At 40.7% G+C, this 18,567-nt stretch overlaps 1 protein-coding gene and 1 long non-coding RNA gene across 7 annotated transcripts in view; one reads left to right on the top strand and one right to left on the bottom strand.

Moving 5' to 3' along the window:
- The window catches only part of LOC109262800 (uncharacterized), a 171,731-nt gene that overhangs the window by 94,768 nt on the left and 58,396 nt on the right, over positions 1–18,567 (bottom strand). The gene's annotated exons all lie outside the window — the stretch shown is intronic.
- IQCH (IQ motif containing H) overlaps positions 1–18,567 on the top strand; it is a 213,216-nt gene that overhangs the window by 156,165 nt on the left and 38,484 nt on the right. For all 4 annotated transcript variants that reach the window (XM_019441692.2, XM_019441691.2, XM_053888926.1 and 1 more), the window contains 2 exons: positions 1,624–1,744; positions 5,899–6,185. In XM_019441692.2, coding sequence (XP_019297237.2) covers positions 1,624–1,744; positions 5,899–6,185 — 408 coding nt within the window. The remainder of the gene's footprint in view (positions 1–1,623; positions 1,745–5,898; positions 6,186–18,567) is intronic.

The raw sequence follows: 18,567 nt of genomic DNA, 5'->3' as shown, positions 1-18,567 counted from the left end.
AGGCCAAGTTATTGGAACTGCACGTTGTGTATGCTTGTTTATGATTTAGATGCAGGGCTTTGGAGACCCGAGGCGATGGCCAGGAAAGAGCAGAAGAAATGTGTACACTGTGCAGGATGTGGGAGGCAACAATTTGACAACGATTTCCCTGCTTCCACCTCCCAGGCAAAGGCTCCGGGCCTCAGCCAGCTTCCCCAACCCTTCTGAACAGACCTCCAGCTGCTGCACAGTGATTCATCCTGAACGAGCACAGGCCAGGCACTCTCCCTTTCTCAAAGCATTTTTGTTTTGTGTGTCCAGCACTTACTAAACTAACTAATGGAACTCTCCCACCAGGATTTCCTGGATATTTCAGAAATTATTCAGATTATTTGTACCCGTCTAGAGTATATTCTTAGATATTTATCTTCTATTATAGATTTTTAGAGGGCACTGGACCCAGAATGAAACAGATATCCCAAGGAGCTGGTGGGGGTGAAAGGGGGTGGTGGGCAGGACAATCACTTTTGAATGTCAGGGAAATTGGAAATAAACGAGTATACAGGTTATTTCTAAGATTCCTCTCGACGCCGCTCACCAAACCAGCAGATTCTTTTCTTATTCTTTCAAACTGCTGAGCACTCATACATGTATCTAGAAGGTCCCCAGCAACCCAAAGCAAGCCCAAGTTTTTCTTGTCAGTGTCCCATATTTTGAATATGAATAATGCCCATCAAATGGCTTTGTATCTAGTGCCCTGCTCAACTTCTGCCAGAAATAAAGTCTGAAGAGGTGGGGCTCTATTTGAAAATTGTTAGATAGTCTCAGACTATCCAGAAAAAAAAAATGGTCCTGGCAACCTGAGGCTCTTTATATCAAAAAGGCAGGCATCTTATTCTTTAAGGAATTTCCACCTGTTTTCATTTTGACAGGAGGCTCTGTGGTTCGGGCTGTTTGATGATGGTAGGGGGCCCATCTCGTGTCTAGTCAGATGAGGCTTTGACCTTGTGGGGAATCCCAGCACCCCTCCCCACTTCACTCTTACAACCTGCTCCCATCTAAAATCCCACCTCTTCAGTATCAGCCCTAAGTTTAAGGCTTTGCTCCCACGGCTGTGGGATGTGGAGGCCTCCCAAAAAGGGGGAAAGAGCACAGCTTAAAGAGATAGAGGTGCCAAAGAAAGACCCTGCCAACTCCATAATTTCTCCCAGGGCCAGTCCTATTAGGGTAATAGAACAACAAACATTCGGGTCTGAAGGATCCTAGGGACTAGGTCATTAACCCCCCCATTTACATAAAGGGAAACTGAGGCCCATAGTGAAGTGGCACATTGGCCAAGGACACTCAGCTAGCTGGGCAGCCTACAGTGCGTCTGCGGCCGGATTTCCTGATGTCTGGACACAAGGCCGCCCTTTGGAGACAACAGGCAGAATTAGCAGCAATATTTAGGGGCCAAATCACTTTGAAATGCGAAAACGGAAATGGCTGGAAAAATAGAGAAAAATTTCAAAATGGCTTTCTGACTCTGGGTAAACAGTAACCACATTTTTTTGCCTGTTGGAGGCCTGGTTTTTAATCACTCCACAAGCAGTTTTCATTTCTGTAGTAAAATTGCTTGTGGTTCTATTTAATTTGTTTCTGCAGGAGCCAGCTTTGGTGAAGATCTCCGAGGAGCTGGCGGGCATTTTAGCACAGCACGCACAGCCAGTCAATGAGAAACGGTTCCCGACGTGGAGGAAATTCCTCCAAACATTTCTCAGTCAAGGTAAATAAGACTGTAAAGTTTCTATTGAGGACTGGTCTACACAACCTTGAATTCTAGTTTTGGGTCAACCTCGCACCAATTTAAATACCTCGCATCTCTTGTACTGGTTTAGGTTAAGTGCTCCTACAAGGAGACTTTTTTTTTTTTTCTTATAAACTTTGCCTAAATATTTATTGTGCACTCAGCCTCTTACATAAATAGGAGCTGAGCACACCAAGTGTGGCAGGCGTAGCTCAAGATTCGGCCCTGTTTTTGCACCTCAGACTTCCCCTGACAGGTGGGCTTTGGAGGTGGATGACCTGGTTATGGATCTCATCCATGACCTTGAGCAAGGTTCTAAAACCCCCGGAGGCTCAGTTTTCTCCCCTACCTACCTCATGGGGTTGCTTGGAGGGTTCAATGGAATACAGATGTGAACGTCTTTACCGTGCAGCCTGACTCAAGATGGGACTTGAGTGTTAGTTTCCCCTTCCTTTTTGTGGGAGGGAAGAAATGGTCCCCCCCTGCAGTTCTGAAGGCACTATTTCTAAATAAGTATCCTCCAGTGTCCTTTCCTCCTCCTCCTAATTCATCCTTATTCTCTAAGGACACCAGGAAGTCTGTGGATAGGGGGATGAACGGACTGAATGATGCTTGTCCGCAGTTGCAGAGGTCCCTATGGGAGTGGCCACACGCCCATGTAACGCCCCCCACTCTTAACAGATTACAGTGTAAGGCAGACATTCTTACCTGCTTACCCACATGAATGATGCAAGAAGGCTAGGATAACAGGCCACAGAAGATATATTTAACACTCTAATCTCTACTGTCAGGTGACAATAGAACTTTTTATATTAACATTAATATATAATAATATAATAATGTGAGGTCGGATAGCAGCAGCACCAGCACAACGGTGATATTGCACAGCAGAAATAAGATAACGAGGGCCAGAGAGTGCTTATTATGTGCCAGATGCTATTCTAGTCATATGCATATTAAATCCCCCTAACAATCCTACGAGGTGGGTACATTATCACCCTTGTTTTCTAGAAGGGGAAACTGAGGTACAAAAGATTAATAAGTAACTTGCTCCAAATCACTCTGTGAATACATGGCAGAGCCAGTAAGCGGCTACCACTGTGTTGTTCCAGGTGTCTTGGTGGGATCCAGCGGGTACATTTATCAAGGAACACATTCTAGCTCGGTGAATGAGAGAGCACCAGAAAAGATAGACGTGTGGCCTGTTGGAATACATTGGGCAGGCAGTGTGGACTGGGAGGGAGTAGTGGACACTCTGTTCATGAATTATTTAAGCAAGGGGTCGGATGGTCAGCCGTCTGACAAGCATGCTGAAAAGGGGGTTCTTCACGGGTGCGGGGAGAGGGGAGATGACACATGCTCTCCAGTGTCCTCTCAGATCTAAACTTCTGTGATTCTACCAATTTCCACATGCACCCACCGACAGAAGAGTAAAAAGGAAAGAGCTAACCCCATATGCATAAATGGGGAAGAACAAGGTCCCTACAACAAAAATAGACAAGAATAAGGGGTTCTTTTTAAGTTAGGAGGGGAGGACCATGAGGATCTCCAGGTCCATCCAGGATAGGACTTAGGAAGTTTCCAAATCTTCCAAGGTCAGCCTGCAAACCCTCCTCTGATCTATCTCTTTTCATGGGAGCTTTGTAGCTTAGAAAGGGTTTTCCCAGCCACTGCCTCACCTGAGCTGTATAACCACAAGCTCAGGCTGTCCTCAACTTCCTATTCATCTCCATCCTTTCTTCCAGCAACGTTGTAAACACAGTGCCCATTTATGGGAAGCAGAACAAACTTTATTAAGCTAATTTTATAGATGAGAAACAGCCTCAAAGCTAGGAAGTCACACAGCAAATATGTGGTGAGTGGGAAACACAGGTAGAGCCTACAATTTTAGCCCGTCTCAAAAATCCAGTTCTAGTATGCCATGTGTTTCCAAATCTCTAACTGGCTCTGAACCCAGTGCATACAGCAGGCCTGCAGAAATGTTTACTGACCAAAGTCGGCCGTCCCCCGCCCCCCTCCCGCTTCTTGATTCTAAGGCCACATCTCTTACCACCTTCCATTATTGCCTGTTTCATTTCATTTCTGCTCTCTCAAGTGTGCTTCTGGTCACAAAATGTGCCAGATTCAACGTCTACATTGTCACAGGATTATCATCAAAGGCAATATATTTTTTTTAAAAAGAGGAATTAATTGCTTTGAAAGGAAAACAGTTAACAGTGAAAAGACTCTGGTCATAATGCTGAGAAGAAGGTACAAGTGAGCTTCTTTGGAGTAAAAAAACTAATCTTGTAAGTATAAAGGATAATGTGTTTCCACTGAAGCACTTGCTTTCAAAATATAGGTGACAGATAAAGCCACAAAGTTAACTCAATCAGAGAGACTCAGTCAGTGTTTTTGTTTGTTTTTGTGGATTTTGTTGTTCTTTTGTTGCACTTACCTTGCTAATTCCCCCAACAACTCATATTTAGGTACAGCACACACTAGTAGGTCCCATTTAGAGAAAAGCACATCTCATACTAACTAAATAGATAAATGTTTTCCTTCCAAAACTCAGCTTTCTTTAGGGCCAGCTCCAAACAAACTTACAGACATTTAAGGAAAGTGCCTTTTATATAAAGTAACAGATGTCTGCATTTGAGAAATGCTAAAATCTCGGGATTTAACCACATATGCTGTTCAAAGCCTGCGGGCAGAGGTCACCTCCTAGCAAACTTGTGAAATACGCACCAAGTTTATCTTAATACTGTTGGGATCCAGAGGCTGCCCTGTCTAGAGAACGCTTAGTTGTTTTTACTTTTAAATTATGCTATCTTAAAAAAGGGGGGAGGGGGCGCCTGGGTGGCTCAGTTGGTTAAGCGTCTGACTTCCTTCAGCTCAGGTCATGATCTCACAGCTAGTGGGTTTGAGCCCCGCATTGGGCTCTGTGCTGACAGCTCAGAGCCTGGAGCCTGCTTCAGATTCTGTGTCTCCCTCTCTCTATGTCCCTTCCCCACTCACACTCTCTCACTCTCTTTCTCTCTCTAAAAATAAACATTTAAAAAATTTTAAATTATGCTATCTTATTCTTTATAAATAATACTAATTTTTTTTCTATGAAAGATATATTTATGTATGTATGTATGTATGTATGTATGTATGTATGTAAGACTTATGTTAGGCCTAAGAACAAAATATCACGGCCATGTAAGTTTTGTGGATGCCACTAAACTAACTCACAAACTTAGCCAGGGCTCATATTGTTGCTGTGGCTGAGCATCAGGTTTCTCTCTGTGGTTTCTGTTATTCAGAGCAAAAGGTAAAGTATGATAAATTATAAAGCTGTCATTATTAGTAAGGATCCTTCCTCAAGAAAGGTAGCATCTCCTGACTCTATCTTTAAAAAAAAAAAAATACTGGGGCACCTGGGTGGCTCAGTCGATTAAGCGTCCAACTTCGGCTCAGGTCATGATCTCATGGTTCATGAGTTCAAGCCCTGCATCGGGCTCTGTGCTGACAGCTTGCTTCGGATTCTGTGTCTCCATCTCTCTCTGCCTGTCCCCTGCTCATGCTCTGTCTCTTTCTCATTCTCTCAAAAATAATGTTGTTTTAAAACAATGCTTTATAATTGGCTTTGCATAGGAATCCTTTGACATAATAGTCAGTGTTCTCTCATTCCTGATAAAAATCCTAATGCATCAAAACTTCAAAAAGGAGCGACGTTGAAAAAGAGAAAGGACTTGTCATCAAGGTATAAACTGCAGACCATGGGCAGTTAATTCCCCCTGAGGTATTTGCCTATAGTTGTTAGGTTACCAATAGGCAAAGCCTTGATGATCTTATGGTGTCTTTATGGTGAATGAAAACTAACATTCATTGAGTCCTAGTATATGCCAAGGACTGGGCTAAATACTATAGATACAGTATCTCTAAGATTCACAACAATCTGGTGAGGTAGGTTATATTATGTCCATTTTGTAGATGAGGAAAAGGAAGTTCAGAGAATTGAAACTTCTTGCCCAAAGTTCACAAGACATGGCAGATGCAGGATCTGAGCCCCAGTCCATCTGCCAAAGCCTGGGCTTTTTCCTCCTGTGCTAAGTGGACACAATCCACACGAGAACGTCTTTTCACCTACTCCATGTTTTTCCCACCAGGAGGCGTGGTGGAAGCGTATCCACCTGCAGAAAGTGTCACCAACCTGACAGTCGACATGCTGATAGAGCCCAATGGAGAAATCAGAGTGTTGTCAACGGGGGACCAGATTCATGCAGAAGGCCCCTTCATCAATTCTGGTACCACCATGCCTCAGACCTCGGTGGATCCCCAAGTTCTCAGTTCTTTGTGCCTCAAAATTGGAAATGCTTGTAAAATGAGAGATGTGGTTGGTTACTTTTCTATAGACCTGGTGACATTTATCGATGCAAGCACCATGGAACAGCAGGTAAGCTGATGCCACGTGAAATACTAAAATATGTAAACACTCCATACCACCTGCACCTAAGCAACAGCAACAGGGAATATCGGGGAGTTTCTCAGATTCAGTGCCCCTTGCGTGAGCTGACCCTGTAAATTCAGCATTTATGGGGCCTGTGCCTAAGGTCTTCTTGTTCAGGTACAGCTGGAGTTTCAATGACCGCATCTCATCCCCCCTAGCTCTGTCGATGGGGCCTCAATTCTGCCCAATAGTGTCTTATCATGAGTCTATCTTATGCCATCCAGGGATTGAGCTTGTCTAAGACTTGTGCTTAAATAGAACGTCAATACCTAGAAAGGAGTTCAGAGTCCTTGTTTCCATTCCTCTCCTTATCAGTAGTTCACCAGCAACTCAGGTTGTCAATTTTTTCTTCTAAAAAAATGTACTGGGCCATATGTCATCAATATACAAAGGCCTTAATGATAATGAACATCACATGCCCCCACTCAGCTTAAGAAATAAAGTGGTACCAGTCCCATCTCCAGTCCTGGCATTCCTTGCCAACCCTCCTGACATGGCCCCTTGTCCTCCCAGAGGCTTACATTTGGGGCTCTGAGGCCTTTCTGTATCTTAACGCTCTGACAGCACATGGAGGAACCCATAAATTACTGTTTCATTTTGCATGTCTTTAAGCTTTCTATAGACTATGACACACTATATAGTGTTATTATTATTCTATGACATGGTTTTATACATTCGATGTTTCATCTGTAACATTCTTCATATGCACGGGTGAGGCTCTGATGTAGAACAGTCTAATAACTTTAGCCTTTTTTGCTTTCTTCTCACCCTCCCCCAATTACAATGTTTATTTCCACTACTACTTCACAAGACTCATTTTTTAAAATGTTTAGTTCCTCCTCTGTGAGTGCTGGGTGACCAGACCTCTGTCTGCAGGGTGACATGGCCTCTGCCCTCCCTCTCTTGATATCCTCTGGCCATTCAACATTGTAAACGTACTTTAGTTGTTTTATAGGCATTATTCTTGGTTTTATGATTCTCCGTTTCAGTCAGATGATGGTTTCAAAGCGAAAGTTTATGTTTTGGGCAGCTTTCAGCTTGCTCAATAATCATTTTCCATTTGCCTTCCTGGGCCCTCCATCGGTTTCACATTCCTTTCTCAGGCTCGCACATTGAGAGAGAAAAGGACAAACTGAAGGGCATCTATGAACCTACCTGGGGCGGATGGAGGACAGAAGCAATGCCCTCTGGTGAAAGAGTGGGGTGGCAGGGAAGCAGGGGACACTTCCCTCCCCAAATATTTGTCATGAGAAAGAAGGACTAAATCTGTGATCCCTCGGGCGGTAGGAGGATGGAACTATGGGGACTGCTGACTTGTGATTTCTAGTTATTCAAGTTTGGTATGGGGAAAATTGCATGACAGTGAAAGGGATCTTCAAACACAGAGCTGGTCCTGTCCCTGGGCTTACTATCCTTCTAGGCTTTGGGGATTACGGTCCCACCCTTCACTTGGCTGGTCCCATGTGTCCTGCCAGCCTTTTCTCGCCTAACTCCCTCTTTTTTCTCTCTTCTAACCACACTGGTCTCTCTCAGTCCCCCTTATTCATCATACTACCTCCTGCCACAGGGCCTTTACATGTGCTGCCCCTCTGCCTGAAATGCTCTTGCCTCTTCTTTTTCACCTTGTTAATCCCCCCTCCCATCCGTAATATTTCAGCTGAAGCCACACTTTCTTAGGGAAGCCTTCCCTGACCTCCCTGACAAAGTCACATTCCCCTGTTTTGAGTTCTCACATCACCAAGTACCTCTCCTTCCCATCACTTTGCCTTAGTGACAGTTTTAAACTTATTTATATGATTATCTGATTACACCTGTCTCCCTCTGTAGACTGTAAGCTCCTTGAGGAGAGATATATGATGTCTGTTTTTACTCCCCACTCAATTCTCAGCACTGTTTCTGCCCTGGCCCAAAGGAAGTGTTGAGTCAGTATGTGTTGAAAGAATGAACGAACAACAGAGGAATTCCAGCAGGACACTAGATGTGTGGCCAAGGTTTTTAGAGAATGAATTCGGGCATCAGTTGATGGATACGTAAATATTAACCGATGATTCTGTGATTTGATCACATTATGACCCCTCATTGTCTCTTCCTGTTAATACTTGAGTATATGGTCATTTGTGTTATGATTTTCAACAGAACAGCATTGGAGGAAGTGCTCAGTGAGTACACCAAAGGCTGTTTCTACATTGGCAAGGGAAGTATATTAGCTCTGTGCGCGCGTGTGTATGTGGGTCAGTATGTAATATAGTAGAATAATATAATATACACCAATATATAATGAAATATAAGTATACATATATGATAAAAGTATAAATAATATAAACACAGAAATAAATATAATTTTATAAATAAATTTATAAAATTTTTATACATAATATATATAAATAAAAATATTTTGGGGCAAAATCACTGACATACTCTCTAGTCGTTTTGCAAGTAACATCACTCCAGAAAGCATCTTAATTTCTCTCCTGTGGGCATGCTGTGTGGTACCAATGAAGAGACTGACATATTATCAATGCCTCATTTTTGCCAGTCTAATAGGGGGAAAAATGTTACCTCGTCCCTCAGCATTTCTTTGATTTTTAGTGATGATGCACATTTTTTCATGTTTGTTGGCTCTTTATATATTTTGTCTTACTTGCCTTATCATATCTTTTACCCACTTAAATTGGACTATAATATGATCATTGATTTGTAGAAGCTCTTTGTACATAAGCAATTCTTACCTCTTGGTTGTTATAGGTTATAAATATGTTCTCATATTTATTGTCATTTGTGGCTTTCCCTTCTTTTTTTCCAGCCTTGTTTTCCACCATAAAATCATTATTTTTTCCTTTGTCATTGATTAGTGATATCTTATAGAAACGTGTTCCAAGAGTTCAGCAATATTTTATACATCATCAAATTTCCACCCACGAAACTCAAAAACCATTGCTAACTTTCTCCTGAGCCCACAATCATGGCGATAGTGGTAATTTTCTATTTCTATCATGCTTTCTATATTTATTAGTTGGCAATCTACTACAGTAGTTTTTCCTTCTGCATCTTTCATTCATATATATATATATATATATATATATATATATATATATATATTTATACTAGTTGGAATTTGTGAGTTTCTGTTTTCTTCAGTCAATTGCATTTTGATGTTTTTCTCATTTTGATGCTCAAATTGTCCCAGATTTCACTCCTGGCAGAACTTCAGAGTGGCTCTTGTGTCCTTTTGACATGTGCCCATCATTCTTTGAGCACTGTCTAACTTTCTAGCACAAAGGGATATTCTAGGTTCCTCTTACATTTCCCTGTTCCAGACCTAGGATCAACCCAAGAGCCTTGGGTCCTTTTAGTGGAAGACAGTATTAAGATCTGGGCTCTTCGTGCTTTCATTGCTACTGCAGTGTCCCATGCTTCTGGTCTCTCTCAGTGGACAGAGCTTGGAAGTATATGTATTATATATGTAACACACACACACACACACACACACACACACACACACACACACGAATGCATCTATAACTATTCCTATACCTATCATTGTATATATTTTATTTAAAAAATATTAATGTTCATTTATTTTAATGTTCACTTATTTTTGAGAGAGAGAGAGACAGAGTTTGAGCAGGGGAGGGGCAAAGAGAGAGGGAGACACAGAATCCGAAGCAGGCTCCAGGCTCTGAGCTGTCAGCACAGAGCCTGATATGGAGCTCAAACCCACAAACTGTGAGATCATTATCTGAGCCAAAGTCGGACACTTAACCAACTGAGCCACCCAGGCGCCCCATCAGTGTATATATTTTAAAACCATGTGTTCCTGCTAATCTAACACTTCAGGATTCTTTCTAGACTTCCCCTTTTCCATACTTAAATATAAATACCTTCTCCAACAGTGAGAAACCAGAGTCTCTTTATCCTCAATATATGTACTTATTTGCTCAATCAATTTGTTTGTTCAGTGTACCAGCCTCCCAACCAACCCTGCTGTCTTCTTCACCTACCACATCTGTGCCCATTCCTGCCCCTCCTGTACTTGGACACTGAATGTTGTCATTTGTGTTTTATTTGTAATGTTCTTTGTCATCCTCAAGTTTCAAATAGTTGAATATAGCTCTTTTTTTTTAATTAGTATTTTACTTTGAGCTTATAGCTTTCTTTCTCTTATCCTCGGTTTTCTCAGCTATGAAGTAAGTTAGCTTATCTGACTTCTGAGAAACCTTCCCATGCAAAAATTATGTATTTCAATATTTTCATAGTACTTATTTTTATATTCAAAATTAATATTAAGGAGAGTAATCTACTTTTTAGAAATATCACAAGGAGATAATCATAAAGGTTTATGTATGCATATGTCAATCAGAACATTATTAAGGATAGTAAAAATTTTCAAATAACCTAAATTCCAATAATAGAGAATTTGTTAGGCAAATTATGACAGAGCAATAGAATTGAATGCTATGAAAATAGTAAAATGAAACTTCATAGAATAGTTGGAAGGGTAAAATGCAGATTACAAAACAACATATGTAACATGCTAACCATTTTATAAAAAGAAAAAAACCATATATATGCAGAGCAAAAAGAACCTAAAAAAATACACTAAGAAATTTCAAGTCATCATTTCTGGATTGGAGGATTGAGGGTGTGGCAGGCAGAGTAACGGCCCCCAAATGTGTCCTAAGCCTTGAAGTCTGTGAGTGTTCCCATATGCAGCAACACAACTATTCGATTAATTTAAGGATCTTCAGAAGGCAAGATAAGCCTGGATTATGCAGGTAGCCCATATAATCACAAGGGTTCTGCTGGCTTTGAAAACAGGAAGCGACAGTGAGCCAGGGAATGCAGACAGCCTCTAGAAGACAGAAAAAGCAAGGAAACAGATGCTCCCCCAGTACTCCTGGGAGGAATAAAGTGCTGCTGACACTGATTTTAACCCAGTGAGACTTGTGACTTCCGACCCATTAAGTGACTAAGTTTATAGCAACTCGTTACAGCAGCCATAGAAAACTAATACAGAGTGATTTCTGTTTTGTTCTTTGTGCTTTCTGCATTTGCATTTTCAAAAGTAGGCATTATTGGGGTGCCTGGGTGGCTCAGTCTATTAAAAGTCCGACTCTTAATTTCAGCTCAGGTCATGGTCTCACAGTTCTTGAGATCAAGCCCCATGTCAGGCTCTGTGCTGGCAATGTGGAGCCTGCTTGGGATTCTCTCTCTCTCTCTCTCTCTCTCTCTCTCTCTCACACACACACACACACACACACACACACAAAATAAATAAAAGACATTTAAAAAATCTTTTAAAAAGTAAAAATTATTATATGTGTAATCAGAAAAAATATATGAATAATGATAACTACAAATCTGTATAGGATGTAATACACTTTCACATACATGACCTTATATATACACATGTCCTGCAATAGACGAGGCAGGCAGAAAACTGGGATGGCAGCATCTATCTCAGATTCTTGCTCTCTGGTTCCATCTGGGCCCCCATAACTCATCATGGTAAAAGCAAAGGGGACTGGAAGCCAAGAAAAGAGAGATAAGATGACAATGGTGCACCAAGGATGGCCCCACAACTGTAAATCAACTCCAAATAAGAGTGTAGAAAATCCTGTTTAGCCTTAAGGAGATGAGGGTGAGGTTCTAAGCTAGCTGTATGGAAGAAAAGTTTTGGAATACAGGGTTTAAATATTGGGAACATCAGCCAGAACACAGGGTCACTGGAAATAAAAGGAAAAGGGTCAGTAAATGAATCACAGGGATGTAAAGTACAGATTAGGGAACGCGTCAGTAATGTTATAATAACTTTGTCTGGTGACAGATGGTAACTAGGCTTATCACAGTGAGCACTGAGTCATGTGTATAAAAGTCAAATCGCTATCTTGTACACCTGAAACTAATAAAGTATTGTATACCAACTACACTTCAATTTTTAAAAAAAATAGTAAAAAAGGCCAGTCCCTGGGAAATGGAGGTGGTAGGAGCATAGTATAAAACCACTCCCGCCGGTAGATTCATGTCCAAGATTCCAGTACCCTAGGAATGAGGCGATTCCAGACTTTCAGAGACTCCATGCAGAATACACAGAGCTACAAGGTAGCCACGCTGGAGGTCTGGCCTTCCCACTGAGAGGAAAGGCCCTGTCCCATATCACCATGGAGGGATCCAAGCCTTAAACAAAGAGCAGCAACTATTCCCCCGACGGGTCCTGGAGCCAAGACTCCTTTGATGGGTGGTATCCACTGGGTTCCAGGAGGGGCATGAAACACCTACCAAAGGCCTCAGATTAAAGAGAGACTGATGTGTTCATTAAACAAGTACTTTCCAACAGCTTACTCTGGCCCCATGCTAGCAGCTGAGAGAACAGAGATGAGATATAAACAAGACCTGTTCCCTGTCATGAGGAAGCTCATTTCACATCCATCACCCGATTTCATCTGATACACATGCACCACAATCGTTTTTTATTCTTACTCGTTCCTAGGCATAAATATTACCCTCATGAGATTTGTAAATCCTCTAGAAAATGCACTGGACATTGCATTTTTTACCTCTTTGTGATGTCTAACACAATGATAGTCACATGATAGCCAGTTGGTTGATGGACTCTTTGAACTTCTAGAATATCCAGATCTGCTGAGCTTACTTACTCACTTCTGGGAAATTCTAAAATAAAGAACTAGTATTTGTTGAGCATCTATTATGTATAAGCCATTTTGGTCGGTGCCAGAGAGGCCACAAAAACACAAAGGAAGTGGAGGCTTGCCCTTAGGGAGTTCACAATCTAGTTGGGGAGACAGACTAGAAAAATGAGTCACAAGTAAAAACATAAGTGACAACCACATAGAACAATAAAAGAGACATCAAAAAGGTAATGTCAGTCTAACTGCCTTCTGTTTGGAGCAATCAAGAAAGGTTTGTACTGAGTAGGTGGGACTTGAGCTGAAAGACAATTAGGATTGGAAGGAAGATAAGAAAGAGTGTATTCCAAGTGGGAAAGGTGTGTGAAGGTTGGTGGTAGAAAAGCACAAAACACATATGAAATGAGGACCTAAGTTTTACAAACATTGTATCTGACTTGCCTCCTATAAATACGCACTTACATATCCCTCTCCAGTTCCTTTTCTTTATATAAAGTCGCTAAACAGATTGGCAAAGATGCTTTCTGTTGAAATTTCCAGATTAAGAACTTGTTTGTTTTCAGGTAATTGTGAATGTTTGAAGTAATCATTTCTATTATGATCATTGAATGTTATTACTTAAAAAAAAAGGCGGGGGAGGATATGCAATGTCTAAGAAAAGAGTTTAGATGAAAATGGCCTCAAGCAACCAGCCAAGGCCCTTCCTAAATACAAAAAGTAGCTACAGAAGGAAGTAGGACAAATTGTGAGGAAAGACAAAAACAGAGACCCCGACGTACATCAGAGACTATCCCACACATTCTGAAAACTGTCCCAAAGAGTGTCTAATACAAATATATCAGCCTAGGATAGAAAAAAGATAGCTGGGAATATTTTCATCATGATGGGTAATAAGTTCTGGCCGCAATCTGTCCATTAACCAGTTGTGATACTTTAGACAACTCACAGTACCTCTCTGAGCCTCATTTTCTCCTTGACAAATGGTGACTTCCTGCCCTCCTTCCCACAGGAGGTTCTGAGAGGCTGAGCCTATATAAGGTGCTGTTCTTATTAAATCAAATGGCATAATCACATGTAAAACTGTCACCCGAGCCCTCAGCAGGTTCTCAAACTGTGAGTGGAATCTGAATTGAATTAGCATTATTTTTAAAAGTCAGTGAGCATTATATCATCTCAAAGTGATATAGAAGCATCAAAAATGAATACACTTATTTCAGAGAGTAGAAAAACCAAGGTCTACAGAAATATCATAATTCCTTCTTATTTACTGCTATATACCCAGCACCTAGCACCACGTCTAGCATATAATAGATCCACAATAAATATTTATTAAATGAATGAATGGTTACTTCTCTCTGAGTCCCCCTCTAGTACTCTCATTTGCAAGTTCTCCCTATCTCTGTTTTCAAGATATACAAGGTATTCACCAAGGAACCTCAACAAGATTTACTTTTTCTCTTCAGTGAAGGTATTTTATTTATATATAAGAAGGTTAACAGTTTATTTCTAAATTAAAATTTAATAGGCCTTTGGTACAAACAGCAGTGCCTATTATTCAGTGTTTTTAAATGCTATAATGGGCACATTGTTGATCACAAGTTAATACCTAGTGAAGGGAAAATAGATCCCAAAGGATTTTGAATCATTAAAGTAAAAGACCTGTCCCTTTAAAAGGTCTGCATCTTCATGTCAATGAAAGAGACCTGTAATATGCAAGTAATAATAATGATGATGGTGATGATGATGACTTGTACAATAAGCACAAGGGCAATGATGACAATAAGTTTTACAGTGAAAATTACAATTCTGTTTCTTAACACTGATAGTGCAGGTAGACTGGTGGCCAATTTTGCTATACATAACATTACCATATGTGATTGTCCTTAAACGTTGGGTTAACCCCCTTACGTTGTAAACTTTAACCTTCAGAAAGAATGAACCCAAGTCTAAACATCAGCTCTTGGGTAGAACTTTGGTTGGTCTACATATAATAGACCCAGTTCCTCTGTTTATATCCAGTTGTCCCACCCAGGACTTTGGACGTCCACTCTCATCATGGAAGATCCTTGCTTCCTTTCAAATGAAACCCAGAAACTTCTCTCTGGACTTTGAGGTCTTTAACTTTAATCACCAGAAACATTGCCAGGGCAGGGCAAATCTGAGCACTCACACTGCATCCTGCATTTCTGAGGAGGTAACATATATCTGCAGGACTCAGGATGGCAGCAGGTAGGGGCAAAGGAAAAGGCTCCCTACCAATGCTAAGAAAGACTAGAAGACTTTTCTACATACATGTGTTTAACAGCTTGTCCACCAGCATCACAAAACCAAAGCTGAGTGGCCCTTTCCTACTTCCAGTTGTCACCTGTGGTCAAGTATTTTTATTTGATAAAATTTTCGCTTTTGAAGTTGTCCTTAACACTCATTTTAACCTAATGAGGGGTCGTACAAACTACATACCATCCGTACAATAATGTTGCCTTGACAAAGTACAAGGTAATTTGCTCTAGGCCTTACCTATTTCTTAAAACACCCCTGAATCATCCTCCTCCCACCATGTGGCGCAAATTACTTTTCTCACTGATCATGTCCAAAGTACTCTCCAAGAGAAGAAAGCTGACCTGCATGGTGGCACCCATGTTCAATAAATGCATTCTCCTCCTGCCTCCCACATGCCCCTCTCATTCTTACCACTCGCCTTTCCTTTCTTTTATGTCAGTATACAACTGTCCTTCTTTCAAAATGTTTCAAAATCCAACTTCTCAAGGAAAGCCACCTTAACTAATCCCCCTTCAACTGTCACTTCATTCTCTAGTCTTTTGGAGCACAAGAATAGTACTGATGGCCAGAGTAATTATTAATAATAATATTAACTATTTATTGAATTTTTGTCACATGCCACACACTTGTTATGTATTTTTACATGTAGTATTCCTAATCCTCACACCCTGAGAGGTGGGTGTTATTATCACCCCTTATTTACAAATGAAGAAACTGAGGCTAGAGTGACATGTTCAAGGTCACATGGCTACAAAGTAACAAATCCAAGATTCAAACCATGACTTAGCTGGCTGACAAGCCTGTGCTCTCTCTCTCAGCAGATGCTCACTGTGGTACGCACTGAATTGATGGTGACTTTCTGTGTAAGCCTCTCCCCCTCCTCAAACACCATCACCAAAGAAAATGTATGTTTCTCTTGTATATCCTCAATATGCTTGTTGAATTGAGTTGAACAGCTTAAAGCCAGAAAACACATCTCCTATTTTTTTAAATATATTCCATCCTTGTGCTCTGCACATAAGGTAATCATTAAATGTTAATGACTAAGTGAAATGGAATAAAATCAGTGTTGTGGTAGCCATTTTTAAGCTTTAAGAGTTTAAATGAGCAAGCCCATACACAGCACCACAGCTGGGAGCGCCATATTGCCATTAAGCCAGAAGGTGGATTAACGGGATGGGAACATTTGAAAACAGACACCACGAGAATGGTTAAGTCAGTTTCCCAAACCACTTTCTACAAGTAGCTACTGCTTTTCCCCCCATAATAATTTCACAATGATTAGCCTGCTAGGTGAGAAGTCCCAGGCAAAAACCTGAATGTCAGGAGAGTTTAGAATGACCACTAAGTATTGGGCCAAAGTTGAAGGTGATATGGACAACAGGTAGAGTCATTCCAATCCAGCTGGTTAAAACGTAAAAGAACTGCCATCTATTATGAGCTTCAACTTTCAGGGTAAATGCTTTTGTTCTTTCCATCAGATTGATGAAATGCAATCTCACAGTCCAACACATATGGATATCAAAATGTGTATTTGGTGACGAGTAGTGTCTCATGCTACCAGTTTCTGCTTCCTTTTGCTTTCTTTGCTCATAGCACAAAATTTCCTACTTTTTGCCAAAACCTTACTATGTAGCTTTTTAACTTAATTAAATATATAGGCAATTACTGACACCATCTGTCTTCATAGAAAAAGAACAAGACGTGACACAAAAGACTGGGATTTTGAAGGGAATATTTAGCAAACAAAATCTTCTAGCCCCACTATAGTGATATTTATTTTTAGAAGCCCTTATGTTATTTTAAATCATTTATGTTTCTTAGAAATAATGAATTTGAGCTATACTTACAATGTGGTGGCTTTGGTGTGATTTTTTTAAAAGGAAAATATCAAGTAATCCATTGCTTTTTCAGTAAAACAAAAACTTAAACACGCCGTCGAACATCTGTTACCAGTACAGTCTAACACAGCACTTAAAATCCTTTAAAATCCCTGAAAACCTTTATAAAGTTACATGAATCTTTTGCATAAATAGAACTGTTTTAACAATATGTATATTCCTTTAAACATATATTTTGCTTTCTTAAACATAAGATTCATTGTGTTGCCCATCGTTCCAAGCTCTTATGAATCAATAAATGAAATGGCTTCGCTTCTTGGCGAAGTGCGTCTCCCCCTATCAGGTCACATTACTAGCCCACACGAGAGTACCTACTTATTTGTGTCTGGTTTTTTAACCTTTTTTTGATGTCTCTCCACAAATGTCTTAATATGTAAATGATACCAAACCAACCCACTGAAACTCGATCAGCCTAAGTTAGGAACCCATACAAAATGCAAGTCCAAATAAAATACCAAGATTCAGCCCCCATAGGGAGAGCATAGGCAGGGAATACAAAGGAATTCTAGAGAAGCGCCACATATGGCTACAAGAAGAATATGGAAATGGCAGTTACCACCAAGGAGGACAACTGTGTTCTCCTACAGCAATTCCCTGACCTAGAAGAGCAGGCTTTTGAGCCCCACTGGGCAGCAACTGAGTGTCCTACATAAAAACAGACGGTGCAGGATGACAGGACATCAATACAAAGAAGGTACTTTTCAAACGAATACCTTTAAAACTTCTATTCATGGTAAAGATTTATGAGATACCAAAGTATATGCAATCTCAGATTTGAGGGGGAAAACACCCATGTATATATTTTGTATTTTTTTACTCACTTGTTGACAAAGGAAATATGAAGAGAACTAATTCCACAATTATTTTCTACAAATTGCTTGAAGACTGTATAAAATGCTTCTATTAGTAGGGGCAAAACTAAGAATTCACACTTATCTGCCATGACTTATGAGCCTTCTGGTGCAGGCTGCTAAGCATAAGCTGTATATTAGGAAACCACGCATTGAATTTTAGAAGAAGAGATGGTGAGAAGGAGGGAGGAAAGGAGGGAAATACCTCCCTTAATGCTGTTTCTTTCATTTGCTAGAAATTGAACCTAGGGATGAATGGTGTCAGAGGGGGTCAGTTAAAGCAGTATCTGGGGTGAAGCTCAGTGGAACAGAGGCCTAATGTAGCAGCAGAGCCCTGACCGGTAAGCTAGGACTGAGGAACACTTAGGTGAAACCACAGGGTGATTTTCAGTCAGCAGCTACTCAACTGGAATTTTTCCCAAGGCCCTAAAGCTCCACCCATACATTTCTGGAAAGCGCCACAGGACTTTCATTGATCATGAGCAGGAATCTTGGTGTTCTGCCTACATGGGAAGACAATATCTCTTTGTCTTTATAAGGCTCCTTTATTATAGGCTCTCAAAGTGCTTTATAGACAAATAACGGGGGCCATGAGGTAGAAAGGTGTTAAGTGGCTTGCCCAAAGTCCCACAGTACATCACAGGCCTTC

The sequence above is a fragment of the Panthera pardus genome, unplaced genomic scaffold (assembly GCF_024362965.1).
Source record: "Panthera pardus isolate Hobbes unplaced genomic scaffold, ASM2436296v1 HiC_scaffold_24, whole genome shotgun sequence".
Taxonomy (NCBI): Eukaryota; Metazoa; Chordata; class Mammalia; order Carnivora; family Felidae; genus Panthera; species Panthera pardus.
This window is presented reverse-complemented; position numbering and strand designations above follow the sequence as displayed.